Raw genomic sequence first — 21463 nt, 5'->3', positions numbered from 1 at the left:
AAAGTTAGCAAACCACTTTTCAACGGTTGATTTCTCTGGTGCAGAGTCCAATAATGTTCATCAATCTAAACCTTGGTATGAACAGTAATTTTTTCTTCCGGTTAACACACGAATTTGCTTTTTATCCAGGGAATTGAGAGTATTACAATTTCGTTTGTCTTCCACAGAGAACCTTGCTGATTTCCCAATTCCCGAAAAATATCAATATTCGATTTCTGCTTTGCTTTAATAAGCCTCAGCTGGCTTTAAGCAGTGCTTTTGCACTAAATATTTTTTAAGTTTAGAAAAAAATGAGCACTTTCGAAGGCATTGCCTACATTTTTTTATTTCTTTTTTATACCGAGACCCTTTTCGTCTCTTCCTCTTTCCTTATACATCGATACTGTCACCGACAAGTAGCCTCGAGCTTAGCTATTAAATTTCGAACTTTGAAGGCAAATATTTCGAGTTGGGATGCTAACAAAAACAAAGAAATAACTACTTGGAACGTGTTCAGACAATGACTCTTTCGTCGCCTGTTTTTTTTTATAGAAGTAGAAAGCATCGAAAACTAAAGTGCGGGACTTTAATCCGCTATCCGCCATCTCATCTCTCCCACGGAACCACTGGACCAAGTATTGCTTCATGGGAGGGAAAAATGCATTTAAGTCTCCTCTATTGTACGAATGTTTGTCACCGGCGATATGAGAGGGATTGCAGACACTTGTCCGATTAAAATTGTTAGACTCGTGTGAAGGCATTGAACCACGCCTAAAGGGAATTTACCGATAATGAGCGCAAAAAGGGTTTTTGTCAGGATTAGAACCCGAATATTGTTCGAACCTTACACTGTTTACTCTCGGGTTATATTAGGTGTTACAATTTGGCTTGTTTAATTATTGTTTCATTATCTATTGAAGAAGATGCTGAGCAAGAAGAGTTTAGTTGTATGTTGTGTTGTTCTCATGGAGCTTGAAATTTTCATTGTAATTTACATAAAATTGCGCATTTCTATAGCTAACTTCGTCAGTCATTCCGCAATTTGTGTTTTTGTGATTGCGTTTCACATATACGAAGTCAATCGAAATCTTTAATCAGTCGTTTTTGTCTATGATTTTAAAAAGTAGTGCAATGAATTGAAACAAAATTAATTGAGTCATTTCACGCACACAAAATCATAGATCATAAATTGGCAACGCCAAAAAGGCGGATCAATCAATCGAAAAATGACGACTGGAACGTAGATAAAAAGTAACTCACACCACACCACAGTAGTTGAGACAGCCAGGAAGGCTGCAGAAGCCTGTTCGAATCTTAAGCTTTAATATCAACCGCTATCAGCGCTTTCAATCTCATTTGCTGTGAAATTGACATACATACAGGCAATTTTTGTGCGATCCAAAGTAAGATGATGAAAATAAGTAAAGCAGAAGAAGGGGGTACTGATAAGGTATTTAAAAAATAACAATAATAAACACACGAAAGCGAGCGCACAATAAAAAATCATAGTCACACACACATACGCGCACACACAGGAAGGTGAATTGCAATCGAAGCAAAATATTGAGCCACACTAAACCAGCGTGTGTTTATATTGCTATGGCTGGCGCTGATAGCATTGCTTTTTCATTACGTTTTATTTCGCTTTTTTTACTCATTTATTTTCCGATTTGTTTTTCTTTTTGCTTGCGCGCTCGTTTTCGTACCGCTGGTGCTGTTGTTAGCGATTTCCTTGAGTTGCCAGCGAATATTCGTGTTTGGTACGTGCAAGTGCTCGCAGCGCTCGTGCGGAGTATTTTGCAAAGCAACAACAAAATTTTTAAAACAAAAAGTTGAAATATAGAAGAAAAAAATATTATTTTTTAATTTAAACAAATGTGGTTTCGAAAGGAGTAATTATTGTTTTCGGTTAGTTGAGAAAGTTTTCGAGGCGCAAGTCACCAGCAGACACACGACTCACTTAGAAATTAATTAAAAAACAATAACAACAAAACATTTATAAATCCACTAAAAAGTACGTCAAACCGTAAGCAGCGTTGTGTGACGCCGTTGGGTGAAGTGTGGGACGCATGCAGGGGTGGCAAAATTAATTGCAATTCGCCGACAAGATTTGTGCAATAATTGTGGCATTTCTCAGTGCCCACGTGTGTGTGTGTGTGCGGTGGTGTTTGTTGCAGCGTCTAAACCAATTTGTCGCGCAAACGCCGCTAAATTGCAAATGCATTGACTAAAGTGTTTTACAAAAGCAACAAAAAAGCGTAAAATTACAACAACATGCATATTATCTAATACAAACTTGTTCGCCTGCATCATTCAGTCACAGCGAGTTGGTCAAAGTCGGCGGCAGAAATTCGCAGTCAAGCGCCGAGTGCCTCAGTGTTTGCGACTTAATTAACCGTTAATTGAATTACAAACTCAAATTAAATAAAAACATTTTGTTTTCGCAATCTAGAAATATTACATCAGCGCCGCAAAATTACATAAAAACAATAAGACTTTATTACTAGCGCCGTGCACGCCGTCCGTGCTGCCATATCTACCAGATTTTGGTAGAAAAAATACAAAAAAAAACAACAAAAACAAATATAAATAAATTTCGTACTGCAATTTGTTGTTACGAAAATAGTACATAAAACAACAACAATAGCAACACAGTTGCAAGTGTTATTAAATTGCACGCCGACAAAATGTTGAAAATATTCAAGAGCAAGAAAGACAAGTTGCCAAAATCGGAAATCATCACTTGTGAACCGCAGGTGACCAAAGAGCCGCGCACGAAATGCGGCAAACCGCTGGTGTTGGACAACACGCGATGGGAGGCAAGTATTGACAGCAGTTTAAGGTTTTATAGTAAAGCAAAAGAAAAAAAAACTAACAATATTAATTATCAGGAAAAAATTGATAAAAGTGGTACAAAGTAATCAAAATATTTAACCAATATTAATGCAGCCAAAATGTTGATCTTGAAAACGTAAACATTAAGCAGAATTTTTATTGAAAAAATTTTTATTGTTTATCATCAAATATTTATATATTTGCACATTAAGGAGTTATATCTAGTTTCGAATCAGAAAAAAACAATTTCTTTATGATTTTTTTTTTTTGAAGAGGCTTTTTATTTAATTAAAAACTGAGCATTTACAGAATTTAAGGGGTTACTTCGGTTCCCTCGGTTAAAAAACAGCTTTTTTTAACAATTTTTCTCACATAAAAATGAAATATTTTGTTAGAGTTTTTTACTGTTACAAACATACACTATTAACAAAGAAATTCTGAAATTTTTGGCAAAAAAATTTTAGAATCGGCCATTGCGATGCCATTTCCGGTTACCAATCGAAAAAAAGATGGCCAGGATAACTCCTTACAAGATCATCTAAAGTGAAAAAATATGTGTTTTAGTTAAAACCTTAACTTAGAACTTGGACGAAGGAAAAAAACTGAAAATTGGATTTTTGGCAGACATTTTTACAAAAAATTAAAATTTCCCGACATTTTTTTTTTTTCAAATAGTTGGAATCGAAAAAAAATCTTCCTCCAAGTCTTTAGGAATTATATCTCAAAGATCTGTGTAAAATTTCAAGAATATCGGTTGAGTAGTTTTCGAGAAATCTTACGAACCGACTTCAAAAACACAGTTTCGAGTAAAACGCGTTTAAAGATGACGCAATTAGCCTAGCTAGCCCCGAGCGCACAAGTTCTCAAGGCTGTTTCTCCGAAACCATTACTCAGATCAAATTGAAAATTTTGGACAATATTCTAGAGGTGTTGTAGAATTTAATATTAATAAAATAAAAATTAAATATATATAATTAATAAATAAAAAAAAAGATTTTTAGAAACCCGTAAATTCCTTGGGGTTATATACTAATTATAAGTAATTCTTAAAAAATCGATTTCAAATTTTCGGTGAATATACATACGTACACTCTATATACATATATGAAAAACAATAATCGATTCCTTGAAATTCATAAACGGTTAATATGATCCTTAATATGATTTTTGTTATTTTTATTATTGGTGAAAATTCATTGCCTACATTTAGGGTTATATTGAATAATCGTCTATCCATGATTCATGGCTTATAATTAAAATCTTCATGCTGAGAAAGAACTCATAACTATTTTAGGTTTTAATTAATGATTTCAAATTGGAATTGAGTAAATTGTTTGCCTATGACAACACTTAGGGGACTCACAGCTTGTCATAACTCATCGTAAAATCATAAATTCATAAGTATTTGCACTCGTTTTAAAAAATGTTGTTGGATTACATACAAAAATGAAATTACGGAAATGGAATTAAAATACTCGACGATATGTTTTCGATTCATTATAACTTATAACTTTATGAGACTATATGAAACCCCTAATTATATCATTTCAAAGTTTGACAACAGCAACCCCATCAGCTGTTTTCAGCAAACATATGAACTGCTGATAAAATGTAATATTTATTCATAATTTCTGTTGTTTTTTTTGTACTTACTGCACATTTTTATGCATAATGAATTTCCATGGAATTTTACACATTTTCAAACGGTGGAGTAACCACAGAAACACAAGTCATCTATAGCACTTGTATGGGTTAAGTAATGTGTGACTAATGATGTCATAGCGAGATCTAAAACAACTTAATACTTTCCCGTCATGAAATTTATATATTTTTTTTTTGTTTAACTGGTGACGTGTTTGATAGTTTCCGTACAAAAAAAAAATTACTTGCAGAATAATAATGATTACATATCCTTATCTGAAGAAGCTAGCTACATACATACATACGTAAACATATTTAAATACTGGTCTGTGAGAGCCGAATTATTATTTCGCTCAACATATGTACATTTTGGTGATATTTATCTTTAAAAATAACATTTGGGGTATTTGTTTGCTTAGATAGCTACATTTTCTGAAATCCCTTCCGCTCATGTTCAAAATTAGCTAGACAAAAAGACACACTATTGATGAAAAGAATTATTTTTTTTTTTAAATCATTAAAGAAAAGGAAATGAACGTCTACACCGAGACCTTTCAGAGGTGCATTTCTTTTAGCATTAAGGGTATAAAATATAGTTATATTGCTTTTGATAGGTCAGTTTGTATGGCAGCTATATGCTATAGCAGTCCGATCTGAACAATTAGTTCGGAAAATGGGGCGCTACCTTGGGTAGTCATTTATGCCAAATTTCGTGAAGATATCCTGTCAATTAAAAAAGTTTTCGAACAAACAAGAACTTGATTATGACCGACCAGTTTGTGTGGCAGCTGTATGCTATAGTGATCCGATTTAAGCAATTTGTTCGGAGAATGGTACGCTGCCTTGGATAATCAAGTATGTAAAATTTCGTGAAGATATCTTGGCAATTAAGAAAATTTTCCATACAAGAAGTTGATTTTCATCTATCAGTTTGTATGGCAGCTATGTATATGCTTTAGTGGTCCGTTATCGGCGGTACCGACAAATTAGCAGCTTCTAGAGGAGAAAAGAACGTGTGCAAAATCAGCACCTTAGAAACCTTTACTATAAAATAATAAATAAATAAAACTGAAAAATCCCCACTTAAGCTACTTTTCAATATTTCATTGTCATTTCATAGGCTTTTCGAGTATGCGACACTCAGTACTCACCCCACCATCTTCAAGTGCGAATTTGTACCGTTAATCGATATAAATAAATTTATTTCCGCTATCTTATCATTACTTCAACGATAACAATGTTGACTAAGAACAGCTCATTAATTGTGTTTTGTTTTTTTCGCGAATATCTAAAACAAATAGTACTCATCATCACAACGGTTATAAAGACTGCATACATGTATTTAAAGTACACACAATAAACAAATGTTTATCAAATTCAATTGTCGAAAAAATGAGATGTTGTCTTTTGTATATGAATATGTCTATATATATAAATTATATTTGAGCCATATACAAATATCACATGCTAATACACTTATGTTTGTGTTTAATTACTCAAGCATTGCAGAAAAATTAAGTTATCTTATCGATAATTAGACGCTATAAAAGCTTATTGACGTGTTTACGTCAAAGGAGTGTAATATTTACGTACCGTAGATACATATGAACATATGTATGTACATAAAAATAAATTTCTTTGTATAATTGTTCTCCTCACTTCTATTTATGCCAATAAAGATTGTACATAAGATATGTACTAGTTCACAAACTGGATACCTGGTTTCTCAATATTTTGCAATTAAATCGTTTGGTATTTTAAAAATTTCAAAATTTCACTTTTTTAATGCGTTTGAAAAGCCTTAAAAGTCTGCAACATTAAAACCTGTGATAGGAACGGTATCTTCAAATTCTTGCTTTCAGCGCTAATTATCGAGCTTTAAGCGGCTTTAAAATTGCTGTCAACAGAAACAAGAAAAACCGTTAAGTTCGGCCGCACCGAAGCTGTAATACCCTTCACAGCTGCATTTATTATAGCATAAAAGTGTATAAAAAGGTCTTTATTTTGATTTTGATCGATCAGTTTGCATGGCGACTATATGCTATAGTGATTCGATCTGAACAATTTTTTCAGGATTTATACGGTTGCCATAGATAATAATCTGTGCCAAATTTCGTGAAGATATCTCTTCAAATAAAAAACTGTTCCATACAAGGATCTGAAAACGATTGGTCAGTTTGTAAGGCAGCTATATGCTATAGTGGTCGGATCTGAGCAATATGTTAGGAGATTATAGCGTTGTCTTGGGCAAATATTGTTAGTAAATTTAGTAAGGCTATCTTCTCAAATAAAAAAGTTGTCCATACAAGGACTTGACTATGATCGGCCAGTTTGTATTGCAGCTTTATGCTATAGTGGTTCGATCACAACAATTTCTTCGCAGATTATACAGTTGCTTTATACAGTAATCCATGCCAAATTTCGTGAGCATATCTAGTCAAATGCATTTGTTGTCCCTACTGTGACTGTATTTTGAACGATCACTTTGTATGACAGCTATATGCTAAAGCTGTCCGATTTAAACAATTTGCACGGATATGACACCGTTGCCTTGGACAATAAGCCATGTTAAATTTCTTGAAAATGTCTTGTCAAGTAAAAAAGTTTTTCATACAAGAACTTAAATGTCTCCGACTTTCAGGGTATTAGAAGCTTTCAGCAGGAGCTTAAACGCTTACCATTTTATTCTAAGGCTTTTAACTGAAGGCCGAAAGTGCGTATATTCCAGTGCAAATAAGCGCCATTTTACTTTTATTATCAACTGACACAATCGAAATTTTATAATAGGAGCCTTTGTCGCATAAATATTGCTACACTTTAATTATAAATGATGTGGAACGTGACTGCATTGTTGCTGTTTTTTCTAACAATTCTTTCATATCTTTTTTTTCTATTTACAGAGAAGATTACACAAAGAGTTGATGTCGCTGATAAAGGAACCGCCACCGGGTGTTACCGTCGATACCGATAGTATAGGACAAAACTTATCAGAGTAAGTTGCCACACACATGCATATGTATACACATGGTTTAAATTTTATACATCATACCTATATGTTTCTAATTTTTATAAATTTCTCTCTTTTAGATGGAAAATAAATATTGCCGGTTTCGAAGGCACCCTGTATGAGGGTGAAAACTTTCAGCTACTCTTCAAATTCAACAATAAATATCCCTTCGATTCGCCAGAGGTGAGCACACACGCCCACACATAATTTTAAACAAATATATACATATGTATATATGTTTATGACACTGATTTATTACAATGTTATCATATGCACTTTGTTATCTAACGCAGGTGACGTTTATTGGCAACAATATACCTGTGCATCCGCACGTCTACTCTAATGGACATATCTGCCTTTCCATATTGACAGAAGATTGGTCGCCAGCGCTATCAGTACAATCTGTCTGTCTCAGCATAGCATCGATGCTTAGTAGTTGCCGTGAAAAGAAGCGTCCACCAGATAATACGTTATACGTAAAAACCTGCAATAAGAATCCGAAAAAGACCAAATGGTGGTATCATGGTGAGTTCCAAAAAATCCTAGAATTGGGATAAAACCTCGAAACGTTAATCAAACCAATTGGGTTCATCGATATAATCGAATATATATGTGGTTTGTGGAACGTACCTTAAGAGCAAATACATATGTATATCCTTTTCACCACACCGTCTTCTATCCAAATATGTAGATGCTTTAGATCCAATAAACAATGAACCAATAAAATATGTGGATATCCTAACAATTTTTATACCCTAAACAACATGACGAGCTGAGTTGATCTAGCCATAACTGTCTGTGTATATCCACGCGAACTATTTACCCAATTTTTGAGATATCGATCTGAAATTTTTCACAAGTTATTTTCTCTCTAAGAGGCTGTTCATTTGTCGGAACCGCCGTTAACAGACCACTATACTATATAGCTGCCATACAAACTGATCGATCAAAATAAAATTCTTGTTTGGAAAACTTTTTTATTTGACAAGATATCTTCAAGAAATTTGGTAGGGCTTATTGAGCAAGGTAATGCTATAATCTCCGAAGAAATTGTTCAAATCAGATCACTATAGCATATAGCTCCCATACAAACTGTACAATCAAAATCAAGATAAACATCTTTTTATACCCTTTATGCTATACAAAATGTCTCTGTTAAGGGTATTTTAGTTTCGTGGTGGCCAAAGTCAACGTTTTTCTTCTTGGTTCTACATTAATTAGCTCCCCATTTAAAACCCCAAATTCGGATTTTACCATTTTTAAAGTTCTTTCTTTGAAAAGTTTCTATGATGGTGGGATCGAAATAAATAGAATGAGCATAGACAATATTGTATGCAGCTATAATAACAAAATTTATCCTAAACTCCCTTTCCCTGCCTACTCAAGCCAACTCTTCTAATGCGCCATAGGAAAAACTTGAAAAGCTCGCTTCTTGGGTCAAACGTCGATTACATTACCTGGAGTCCCTTTTTCTCTTTACAACAACAGCATTTATAGTTCTAATAGCTTCTTGTGCTATATTTCTCATTTTACTTTCACTAAATATAGTAATCCGCAACACTTTCCTTTTTACAGACGATTCGGTCTAGTGGAAGTTGAATACCGCTACCTACCGGTACACAAATAAGCTGTTCGCTGCACTGACAAACTCATTGCTGGTACTTAGAATGGAACTACAACAACAAATTACGCAAATATACACTGAGAGTAAATTGTCTGTGAAAAAAATACGCCGACGTGTAAAACTCAAACGTAAACGCGCATCCACAAACACACACACACACATAACTAATCAACTGTAAATTGCAAACAAACAAACAAAAACCAAAACATAAAACAGCTAAAAGAAAATTATATACTAAAACAGCTGTTTGTTTGGGAGGAAAGCGTTTGAGCAGAGGGCAGCCTGTGATGTGACTTTGCGCAGGCGTATGCGTGAAAAAAGAAATATCGTATTTTAAATTTACATATACATACATACATACATATATTTTAATTATTACATACTTTTTACTTTAACTTAGCGCGCCAACAACAAAAAGAAAAGCAAACTTAAAATAAATATAAATTTAATGAAGGCAAAGACAGAGGAAAAATAACATTTTTGAGACGCAAACATGCATTATACACACACATACAAACATACAGACAACTTATCTATACAACATAGCACACATAATACTGATAAAATGATTTAAAGCAAAAGCAAACAACGTTAAATGGAAAAAGTGTCTAAATTTTCGAAAATAACAAAAAATAAAAATCATGAATTATAATTATGTTATGCGTGTATGAATATTTAGGCTAGCGTGTTTGAAAAGACATTTTTTCTAAAGTTTGTAAAATTCCAGAAAATGTAGTAAAATTACAACGAAGCGTAATTTTATAAAAAAAAAACATCAAACGTATTAACAGTTATTTATTGCTGCATGTTTTTTTGTGTTAGTTTTTTTTTATTTAATATTTTTTTGTGTGCTTTGTTTTAGCTTTTCTGTGAAAATAACAACAAAGTTATAATTGGATATGCAAAAAGAAAGCAAACATTACAATTAAACAAGTAAAATGTTCTTTGAAATATAACAGTAATTATCTAATGAATGTTGCAAACTCGTCTGCAATGCAGCAACAACATTCCACAGTGTGTTTGCTGAAAGTGCAATAAAGCCCAACAAACCTAACCAAACAATATATAATATTTTATAAATAAAATTTTTTGCCAAAAAAAAATTAAATTTTAACAAAAATAATTTATTGCGCTGCTGTAGTTATTTAAAAATATTTTCTGCTTCATTTATAGCAATAAAGCGTAACGCAAAAAGTTAAAGTAAATAAAAAATGTGAAAATTAAATGCGTCAAGCGTCGAAAATACAATTAATTTTTCACTTGCAACCCTGCATAGCGTACTTTGCGCTTTATAAACGTATTTACTAAATTTGCCTGGTAGAATTTTCTTTTAAACTCGCTGTATGCTTGTGTGTTTCGCGCTTTGTTAGCTTGTAGTCCCAACGATTTGGTGCAATTCGTTTGTATCGTTCATATTTTTAGCTTTGAGTTGTCAACTGTATTGTAGACCTGTCAGTAAACGTGTGATTTCCTTTCTCATATGATCTGCATATGATATATTATTAATTAATTAATTACGTTTTCCTTATCAATTCAGTAATTGCCAATTCTTTACACGTACATACACATACCTTAATTAATATTTATATATAAAATATAGATATATACACACAAATACATATTTACTTGTATTTTAGTACGCGGTATGTAAGTATACCGTTAAATCATTATGATAATTTTACATTTACACCACCCCCCCTTTCTTAATAATAACTTTGTAATATTGTGTTTGTCTATAAAGTGTATTTTTATTTCTGTTTATTATATACTTACAATAAATACATACGTATAGTTACATAAGTGTCGATTTATGTGTAAGTCAAGTATGAAGTAAAATAAGTATGTGAATTGCTAAACGCAGTTAAAACAATCTTAATTATAACAATAAATGCGTGTCATTCTCAAGTATTCAATAAAACAAAACACTTATGATTATAATGAAAACATACATATTAAATGAAGTTGGATTGTTTTATTTCTTTAAAAGTAAAAAATGAAAAAAAATGGTAGCTTCGGCTGTACCGGAGGTAATAACCTTCTGGTGCATTTTTTAGATACGGAGCCATAATAACTTCAATCTGAACAATATGTTCGGAGAATATAGGATTGGCTGGGGCAATGATCTTTGTTCAACTTCGTGAAAATATCTTGTAAAATAAAAAAGCATAGCAAGGATTTGAATTTGTATAAAATGCTATAGTGGTCCGAAAGCGGCGTTTCTCACAAATGAGGAGCTCTTTGGGGAGAAAACCATGTGTGCAAAATTTCAGAACGATATCTCAAAAACTTCAAATATATATAAACAGTCGAACATGGCTAAATCGACTGAGCTAGTCACTACACTTCTTAAGGCCTCCGGGCATAATAAATTTCACGGACAACTTAATATACATACATATGTATATGTACATCGTTCAGGATATAATGACAATGAATATAAGTTCTGAAATAATTCCCACATATTTGCTGCGCATTAAACATTTTTTTAATTTCTTTGTTTTTCGACCTCCACGATGCAGCTTACATATTTCTTTTATGCAGAAGAATGTACAGTTGTTGTTGTTGTAACGGGAAATTATTCCCCGTTAAGGATTAGATAAGTTGCCATCAACGTCATCCAAAGGTGGGAATTGTCCCAATATCCTAAGTTAAGGAGCAACCGGTGGATTGCCTTGTGTGTTACCAACAACGATATTTTATCCTTTTTCCATGTGCTGCCGGCTAGCGACTTGAGGTTTTTGTTGCGGCTCTGTGCTTTGGCGATAATCGCGGTCATATGAGGAGTGAAGGAGCACCGACTGGCGAAAGTCACACCTAAAATTTTGAGGTTATAGTCAATCGGAATCTTAACTGCACTGGTCTATGCAAGTGGTATACCTTCGTATTTATTCGGTAGCACTACACAAAGCTTCAACGTAGAATAAATTATCACATCCAGTCAGTCCCTTAATAGTTTGGATTCTATTGGAACAATAATCATGGCGTTCTGAGTTTCAAAGCGGTTAAGGAAAGAAATACTTAGCCATTTGAGAAATATTTCTAACCATCCTAAACGAGCGAATTCTATGAAAAATGTCCTCTAATTTCGCTTAAATGAATATATGTATGACAGTATTATTTATAATTTTTAAGTAAATATTTATAATTCATATTATTTATAATTTATATTCGTCATTCGCAAAAAATTATGCCGGAAAATTTCTAACAATAATAAAATGCTTTAAATAGATTTCATGTTTGCATATTATTTCAAGGCTGGTATTCAAGGAAACATTTCAAGTTAGCAAGTTTTGTAAACCTATTATAAATTACTTAATTGTATACAACTATATGTCTATGGTAAATTGTGTATGCTATAGTTTGTTAAATTAAAGAGTCTGAAATTCATTTATTTGTTATACAAAAGCGAATTAAACGCTGATCTCCAACTGCTCTTCGTTTATAATGCTATTTTCATCTTCGTGTCAATTAACCGTCGGTGCACCATAGTAGAGACCCATCAATGCCTCTTGCAAAGCACGTTGACAAGCCAAGTTCGCTTTATAACCACCGGCACGTTCAGCGCTATTTTCTGGCCTTATGTGCGCAATGAAACCTTTGCTTTCGATATCGGCGCTAGCTGGCGCAGCTGGTCCTTCCGTATAAAGCGTGGGCACTTTATGCACATAGAGTGGTCCCTCTTCCGCCTTCGGTAACGGTAGGAACATTTGGTCCGCTGTGCGTCCAAATTTTATTCCTGTCGAGAATTGTGTTGCTGGTTTGGGTGGTGGCAGTTTCTTCTCCTCCTCGCGTAGCTTTTCTACCTTCTCGGCAAATTCATTTACAATCTCGGCGGCATCTTTACCACTGCACATTAGTTCATCGATGAGCGCTTCCTTCTCTCGCGCCTTTTTCTTTTTTTGTTCAGTTTCGAGTTCAGCCAACTCCTGCTTACGTGCTTCTTCTTGTGCACGCTCTAATTCAAGCATTTCCTCCAGCTCGTACTCTTCTCGCCCCATACGCGTTTTATTCCTTTGTATAACTTCACGATTCTCACGCCTATATGCTTCAATGCGTTTATTGGTGCCGATTATATCAATGTTGTTGCAGAGATTGTAGATAATAGTTTCGATTTCTTCCAAGTAATCATTGTATTCTTGTAGCGAGGCGAAATCTTCCTCTTTTTTGTTATAATCGCGTAGTACACGCTTTCGTATATCTACCTCCTTTTCCACCATAGGATCTTCGAAGAGTTGTACACGGAAATTGTTGCGCCGTAATGGCACCATACATTCCGGACAGGAACCCGAACCTTTGAGGAACAGCAAATCTACACAGGATTCACAAAGTGTGTGCCCGCAAACGTTGACCATCAATTTCAGTGAGGGATTGCGGTATTTTGTTGTTTTGCAGCGCGGACATGCCTGGTCCTCCATGTTAAAAACTAGATTTTTAGAACGCGTCGATGATAAAACTTAATTTTATATGGAAAAATGTCTTTTGTTGTGCTAATTCGACCGGTGTGTTTCCAATTTGACTAATCGAAAACAAAATTGTAGATAAATGGTGTGGAAATGATATAAACAAAATCAGCTGTTTCGGCATTGAGTTATCTATTTACATGGTTCACCCTGTGTTTGGTTACATTTATCGAAGTTAGAAATTCATTGCAGCGTTATGAAGAATTTTATTTTGTACTGCGAATTTTAATGTAATCTGTAAGCTATATTCATAAAAATTTAACTGAAATAGACTAAAAAATAGGTTAGAAAAGACATCAGCTAAAATGTCTTGTGCGACGTATAGGTTCTGGATGCAACTCTGAAAGTGCCGATAATGAAGTGTAAAGAAAATTTATTCTTCTTTGCAGTACAATTCAAAAATTTAATTCAGCATGGCTGTTAGAAACATAAAAAACGCAAAACTAACACAACAGTGTAATCTGATTTGACCAATATCAAAAGTTCGACAGGATCGGTAAGGGCCTCTACGAGTCTTTCGATACCAAACGAGGTTTCAAACAAGGAGGTTCTCTATCGTGCGACTTCTTCAATCTACTGCTGGAGAAAATAATTCGAGCCTCAGAGTTGAATCGATAAAAGACAATCTTTTATAAGAGTATATAGCCGTTGGCGATGATATTGATATCATAGGCCTCAACATCCGCGGCGTTAGTTCTGCTTTGTCCAGACTGAATAAGGAAGCGAAGCAAATGGGTCTGGTAGTGAACGAGGGCAAACAGAAATATCTTCTGTCATCAAACAAACAGTTGTTCTCGACTTGGCTCCCACGTCATTGTTGACAGTCATAACTTCTAAGTCGTAGATAGTTTCATCTATCTTGAAACCAGTATTAACACCAACAAAAATCAACATGGAAATCTAACACAAAATAACTGTTGCCAACAGGTGCTACTTCGGACTGAGTAGGCAATTGAGAAATAAAGTTCTCTCTCGACGAGCTAAGACTAAACTCTATAAGAAACTCGTTATTTCCGTCCTGCTATGTGGTTCAGAGGCATGGACGATGACAACATCACATGAGTCGATATTGGGAATTTTCGAGAGAAAAATTCTGTTGAAGATTTATGGTCCTTTGCGCATTGGCAACGGCGAGTATCGCATGCGATGGAACGATGAGCTGTACGAGATATACGATGGCATTAACATAGTTCAGCGAATTAAAAGATAGCGAATGGATGAAAACACTCTAGCTGTGAGAGTATTCGCTGCAGTACCCGCTGGGGGAAGCAGAGGAAGCGAAGTAATCCACTCCGTCGGAAAGACCAGCTGGAGAAGGACCAGGCTACATTTGGAATCTACAGTTGGCACCAAACAGCGAAAAGGGAGAACGACTGGCGCGATGTTGTAAACTCGGCTATAATCATGAAAGCGATATCTACACCAATAAAGAAGAAGAAGAGTCACAATCCGATACAAAAACTACTTGTTTTGTAGTATATAAGCAGCAATTTCAACATCTCTTAGCTTCAACTCATATGTCACCTACTTTCCGTTCTTTGAATCTATCCGGCTGTTTTTAAACGTTTCAAAATGACTATTTGAGTGATTCCCAAAGTTTCTACGAGCTTTTTTTGTATTTTATAGCAATCTTCATCGAGTAATGCTTCCAGTTCATCTTAAAATTTTTGTTGGATGCTCAGGTTGTTCTTCGTATTATTTAACAAAATCACCACTTTAAAACATTGCAATCCACTTTTTGTCCTTTCGCTCAGCACTGACATATTTGAGTGAAAAACTTTATTATTGTTTTCGCTTCAAATGAATGACATTTGTATACTGAAAAATATACTCAAGCACAGAAGCTTTCCAACGGATGTTCGGAATATTGAGACAAATATAAACGAGTCACGCTATCTCTTAGGAAAACGCGCTCAAATAGTTATACAAGTATATCAATTGTTGGTATGGTTTTATGCTAAAGACATAGGTCATATTTAAAATGGACAAAAAGTTGAGAGAAAACAGAAAACATTTCTACATATATTCTACTATACATATTTTTAATTTCTTTGCTATTTTCATTTATGACCTACAGAAAAATCTGCTAATCGATAAAACAGGAACTATTTCTGTTGCTGATACCTTTCAGTTTCTGTTCTTGTTCCCTTTTCGTTTCTGTTATATTGCTCATCATTCAGGTTTATAAAAACGAGGCATATTTTTTATTTATTTGATATTTTCATCCATAAATTTAAATAAATTCTTACCTATTTGCCCTTCATCCTGCATATAAATTAAAATACCAATTCTTTTACTCACATTTTTCGTGTATTCTTTATTTTAAATTTCAATTTTGTTATATATGTAAATTTATACATGTATATATTATATATATATTTATATATAATTTATTTAGTTAAATACATTTACAATTCTAAATAAGTATTTCCGTAATTAAGATCGGCTAAATCGAGAACAATGCAATCAATCAATCAATCAATAAATCGGTATTAGTGTCTAATAGTAGCTGAAGTTGTTTGCATACATACAATAATGATCATTACAAATTAAACAAATTTATTCATTTATATATTTTTCTAATTCAAGAAATTCATTTAGCATATACAATGTCGTATTTGTTGACACACACATTGTTGTTGTTGCTTCGCATTAATTTTTTTTTGCCATGAGGCGAGTACAAACAATTCAAACAGCGACTCAAACCACATACAAGCATACAATTTCTAACTTTAGCATACTTTCAACAACTTTTTAAGCACGCATATACATACATACACAACTACATGTGCAGTGAATATGCACATTTGCATTTGCACACATACATATGCGTTATTCTATGTTTCCACTTGTGTATAATAAATTTTGTTCTTTGCTATACGAATTGTTTATATGTAAATTAGTTAACTACATACATACATACATATATGCCTTTATGCCATATACATACATATTTATATACGCCTAATTACGTATCATACACTGCATATACATTTGAAAATATTTATTATTATTTTATTTTTTTTTGTCTAATAATTTTATTTTATTAAATATGTATATATTTTCGTATATAACTGATTGTGTTTACATATATACTTGTATATGAGCGTGGCTAGCTATAATTTCATTTAAATAAGCTAAATGCTAGTCTATGTCACTAGGTATATAAGCTAAGTATATAATTATTTTTAAGTTGTAAGTGAAATATTTTCGTTAAATGTCTTTGAATTTTATATTTTTCTTCGATTTTGTTTATATTTATATTTTTTTTTAGTTTTTATTTTATATTTATAAATTTATATATATTATTATTATATTTTTTTTGTTGCGGTGCTTTATTTTTGCGATTATATTTTCGTAGTGCTACTATTTAGATTATATAACAGCGTTTATGCGCTTTCGAAAGTTTAACGGTTATAATAAAATAAAATAACATTTCAGAGTATGTGTAGTGTGGTAATACTTTATAGTTTACAGTTAGTTAGATGTAGAGCTGTTTAATATTTTTGTTTTATTTTTTAATATATTTCAAAATTTTTATGTCGTTAGTTACATACATATATAGTTCATGTATCCATATAGGGTTGTTCGTTATTTCCAAAGTTTATTTTTTTTGCAAACGTCGCCTGAACTTACAGTTTTTGCAATAAAAAATGTTATGCAACATAAACTAGCTTTTTTTCAATTTAAAACGTATCTAAATCATTATTCTTTTCCCATACATTTTTCGTATTTTTTTTTTGTAATACACCTTTTATCTCCAAAACGTATAACTCGACAACTTTAAAAAAGTTACATTTTAATAGAAAATTTTCCGCTCTACAAAAAAGTTCTTAATATTTTTTACCATAGAAGTTATACGCAGTTAAAGTCACACATCAAATGAACTGAGCATTTATAAGAGAGCACTGAGCAAGCATTGAGCACCATGGCGTATGCGTAACTCAGTAAACATTCTTCACTCGTATGAAGGTTTAGTACATTTGAAGCATAACTTTAACGGCACATAACTTTAAAATGAGTGATTTTATGGAAAAAATCATTGAGACCTTTTTTCTAGCGCGCTAAATTTTTTATTAGAATATCTGCCTTCTAAAATTGTTAGTGCATTTTTTATGCAAAATATCAAAGAATTCCATGTTATCTACTTGGGAAGAGAAATATGATTTAGTCTCAGTTTAAATTTAAAATAAAAAGTTTGTATTCATTGCATAACGTTTTTAGGGCTAAAACTGAAAGTTGCAAGCAAAAAATTAACTGTGATATAACGCACACCCTAATGTTTATAAAGTTGCTCTAATAAATAAAGTTTGAAAACGTAGACGAAAGTCGTTATATACTATATATATATATTTATTTATATTTATTTCCTTGTTATATACAAACAACAAATCAAAAAAGCTTTCATTTAGTAATATTTAATATAAATACTTAAATCGTTTGTTAATAAACTCTAATTTATTCCTATTTTTTATTTTATATATATTTTTTTATATCAAAAACGAGTGCTCTCTATACAATTGTGTAACATTAAAATGCTTTTAACACAAATCAAATATTTATTTTAATATTTCGATTTCGAAAACATTTGCAGCATTTGGCAAAGCATTTTTGCAGAAAATTATTTCAAGCTTGGATTGTACTAAGGGGTTTCTTTTCTGCACGTAAGTCGCTTGTGTCGCTTTTCATTTACTGTTTAAATAACAAATACAAACTTCATAAATTTTTCAGCATTTCATACTTTGTTTTGGCTTTGCATTTTCAACAAAGCAAATCATACATACATATGTAATTAGTATTCGCGTTCTTTTAACTTTATTTTAGTTATCGATTTGCTCGAACAAATATAAAAAAAACATTCATTACAAATCGAATCACTGTAAATATCACAATTTAGTTAACGCATAATGCATACTCAACGTATAATCCATACATAAGCACATTTTCATATATATATAAGTATATATATGCACATATACATACCTACGTACATTTAATCATAGAATATACTGCATTTGTAACACCCTAATGTCTAAGTTGGTCTTCTGCGCTCAACACTGTCGCTGTAATGAGAATAATAATCGCTTGTGTGTATACTTTTGTGGAGTACCGTTAGCGCACAACTCAAAGTATAATGCAGTTAGTACAAAATTTTTTTAAGCAAAGAAATAGCGCGCTTGTTGAGCTCATATGTGTGGATTGCTGAGGGTACACTGTGAATATTTGTTTTTTTATTTTATTTTATTTATTTATGTAAAAGAGAAATAATTATAAATAATCGTTGCACTTATAGATATAAAGCACTGGCTGCCAGGGCCTTCACCTTTTGTTTTTTATTTTTACCTTTGTAACTAAAAAAAATTTACAGACTACATAGCGATTATATACTATGTATTTTAAATAGAAATAAGCATTTTTTACGTTTTCTTGAAAGGAAATAAATTTTTTTGATACAAATTTTTTTTTAATTTTTTGTAAAAAATATTCGAAAAAAAATTTAAAAATTTTTTTTGAAATTTTGTTTGAAAAAATTTTCACAATTTAATTCGTTTTCAATTTTTTCAAACATTTTTTTCAAAATTTAGTTCGTTTAACTAAGTAACTCCGAAATATATCAGTCGCTGAAGGTGCACTGAGAAAAAAATATATGTATGTATGTACATAGTATATAAATTTTTATTTTTTTTGAAACTTTTCAATACATTTCTCGCGACTATTTGTCGTAATTTAATTTCAAATAAACATTTTTACCAATTTTTTTTTGAAATTTGTTTACAAAAAAAATATTTCAAGGAATACAAACAAATGTTAGGGTGGTACTTAAATATACAAAGTACAGTTTTGCAACAAATTTTCCAATTATCCAATCTATATATTTATTGATATATTTTGATTAATTAACTCCCAAATATAGCGGTCACTGAGGGTACACTGAGAAAACAAAATATTTTTTTTTAACTTTTAATGCATTTTTCGCGAATATTTGGCATAATTTAGTTTCAAATAAACATTTTGGCAATATTTTTAAAAATTCTCATGTTTTTAAATTCTTTCAAATACAAAAACAAATATTTCAAATGATAAATGCGAATGTTAGGGTGGCACTTAAATATAAAAAATACAGTTTTCCATCAAATTGTTCAATTAGCCAATCTATTACATACATATATGTATGCGGTGATGTAATTTAATTTGTAATTTCAAACTCAATTGTACGAGTATGTATGTAGATAGGGTAATCCGAATTGTAACCTACTTTGATACGCCTGAATCGATTTAATAAAAAGCATAACATGAAAATACTTCAATTATATGCGTTTAGTAGAGTTTAAGTACGAGAAACAGAATAAATTATTACTTTGATTATTCAAGCACCACCCTAATCAACATATGTAAATTATGTAATGCGATTAATATGTTGTTATGCAGACTTTATTATGTTTCGAAAGCGCCAGCAAAAAAATAAACAAATTTATTCCTTAAGAACCACCCTAATGTACATAAGTGTTATGTAAATTATTTAATGCGATTAATTTGTTGTTATGAGGAATTTTTGATACTTCGAAAGAGCCAAAACAAAATAATATTAATAATTAACAAAATGTATAAATAAAAATAAAAATTTTATGTCCAAATAGAAATATATGTACATATAAATTCTCAGAAAAAAATTAATGAAAAATGTGAGCAATGTTTGTGTTTATGCATAAAAATAATGCATTGCTTTTGTTTTAATCATACGATATTAGGGATGGTCAGTTTTGCCTTTGATTAAAGAGTTGTAAGCCTGCTTTATGGGGTTGCCACTTTGTTGCGAGAGTGTTAAATTTTTTTTGTACACAAAATTAAGTTTTCTTTTGATATTTTATGGAACAATATAATATTTTGGAAGCGTTAAGCTCGCATCATGGCGTAACTTCGCACTTTTTAGACATTATTATTGTTTTTGTTCATTTTAATAATTTTTTTTTAATAAAAACTACAAAATTAGTTTTAAGAAATTTGGAAATAAATATTTTACCTTTAAAAAAATTTGCTGGTTAACAAAAAAAAATATTAAAAGATTTATAAAAAAAATAAGTTTCGTTAAAATTTCGTGGTTCGCAAAAAAAAAATAAATAAAAATAATTTTCTTTCATTAAATGCTACAAAATTTAGAAAATTTATAAATAATAATATTTTACCATAAATTAAATTTAATAAAAATGCTTGACTAACAAAAAAATATAAATAAATTTCATGGCTAGCAAAAAACAAAGAAATACAAAAAAATTAAAAAATCCATAAAATTTTGTATTAGCCTCTCAACAATCCCGTACACTCTTTACTATTCAAAAAATATGCACGTAACAAATAAGCCTGCGCAAATATTTGCTTGAATCCGTTAATTATGTAATGCATGAAAACAAATAACCAATCAGCATTGATCCCTCCACAAATCCCCGGTAATCCAACATGCGCTATTTTTTGTGTTTGTTGTTGTTTATTGCATATCGGAATTGAAAAATATTGTTTTACTTATTTTTGTGATTTCGCTTTTTTGCACATCGCAACACATTTATGATTTTAAACAAATAACTTTGTTAAGCCGGTTAAGGATTTTGCTTATTCTGTGTACTCGATTTTACTTTTTTCATACTTTGTACACATACACATACATACATAGGTATTGATATTAGTGTTGTCATAAATATTATATAAAATCAGCAAATAAGTGGTTCGCAAGTGACTTTTTACTTTAAACATTTTCCCATTATGTGAAAAGAAGTACTTCAGCACACCCTGTTAGTTCGATAGTGCCTTAGATTTTTGGTCCAAATTCCGGTTTTCGGTGCGTCGATGCCTTCTAAAGACTGCAAATACGAGAACAAATGAAATTTTGTATTAGTTATTGGAACTGTAAAATTAAATGTCATA

The 21463-nt window shown here is 31.9% G+C and overlaps 3 protein-coding genes across 10 annotated transcripts in view; 1 reads left to right on the top strand and 2 right to left on the bottom strand.

The window, feature by feature from the left end:
* The window catches only part of LOC126756934 (ubiquitin-conjugating enzyme E2 W), a 43044-nt gene extending 31997 nt beyond the window's left edge, over positions 1 to 11047 (top strand). For 3 of the 6 annotated variants that reach the window (XM_050470442.1, XM_050470443.1, XM_050470444.1), the window contains 4 exons: positions 7356 to 7447; positions 7543 to 7645; positions 7756 to 7987; positions 9038 to 11047. In XM_050470442.1, coding sequence (XP_050326399.1) covers positions 7356 to 7447; positions 7543 to 7645; positions 7756 to 7987; positions 9038 to 9051 — 441 coding nt within the window. In that variant the 3' untranslated portion in view covers positions 9052 to 11047. Of the gene's footprint in view, positions 1 to 2296; positions 2799 to 7355; positions 7448 to 7542; positions 7646 to 7755; positions 7988 to 9037 lie in introns of all 6 variants that reach the window. The other 3 variants (XM_050470441.1, XM_050470439.1, XM_050470440.1) reach the window with 2 other exon arrangements.
* Positions 11048 to 12311: 1264 nt separating this feature from the next.
* Positions 12312 to 13619, bottom strand: LOC126756913 (CDK-activating kinase assembly factor MAT1). Its single transcript, XM_050470416.1, has one exon. It carries the CDS (start codon positions 13499 to 13501, stop codon positions 12551 to 12553), a length of 951 nt encoding a protein of 316 aa, XP_050326373.1. The 5' UTR covers positions 13502 to 13619; the 3' UTR covers positions 12312 to 12550.
* Positions 13620 to 16855: 3236 nt separating this feature from the next.
* The window catches only part of LOC126756875 (uncharacterized), a 375204-nt gene continuing 370596 nt past the window's right edge, over positions 16856 to 21463 (bottom strand). For all 3 annotated transcript variants that reach the window (XM_050470358.1, XM_050470359.1, XM_050470360.1), the window contains one exon: positions 16856 to 21399. In XM_050470358.1, coding sequence (XP_050326315.1) covers positions 21393 to 21399 — 7 coding nt within the window. In that variant the 3' untranslated portion in view covers positions 16856 to 21392. The remainder of the gene's footprint in view (positions 21400 to 21463) is intronic.

Source organism: Bactrocera neohumeralis, chromosome 4, assembly GCF_024586455.1.
Source record: "Bactrocera neohumeralis isolate Rockhampton chromosome 4, APGP_CSIRO_Bneo_wtdbg2-racon-allhic-juicebox.fasta_v2, whole genome shotgun sequence".
In the NCBI taxonomy this organism is placed as follows: Eukaryota; Metazoa; Arthropoda; class Insecta; order Diptera; family Tephritidae; genus Bactrocera; species Bactrocera neohumeralis.
The sequence above is the reverse complement of the archived record's forward strand: the minus strand, read 5'-3'. Positions and strand labels throughout refer to the sequence as shown.

Bases quoted from the DNA above. Each gene is read 5' to 3' on its own strand.
- LOC126756913 (XM_050470416.1), bottom strand. From the start codon at position 13,501: ATGGAGGACCAGGCATGTCCGCGCTGCAAAACAACAAAATACCGCAAT.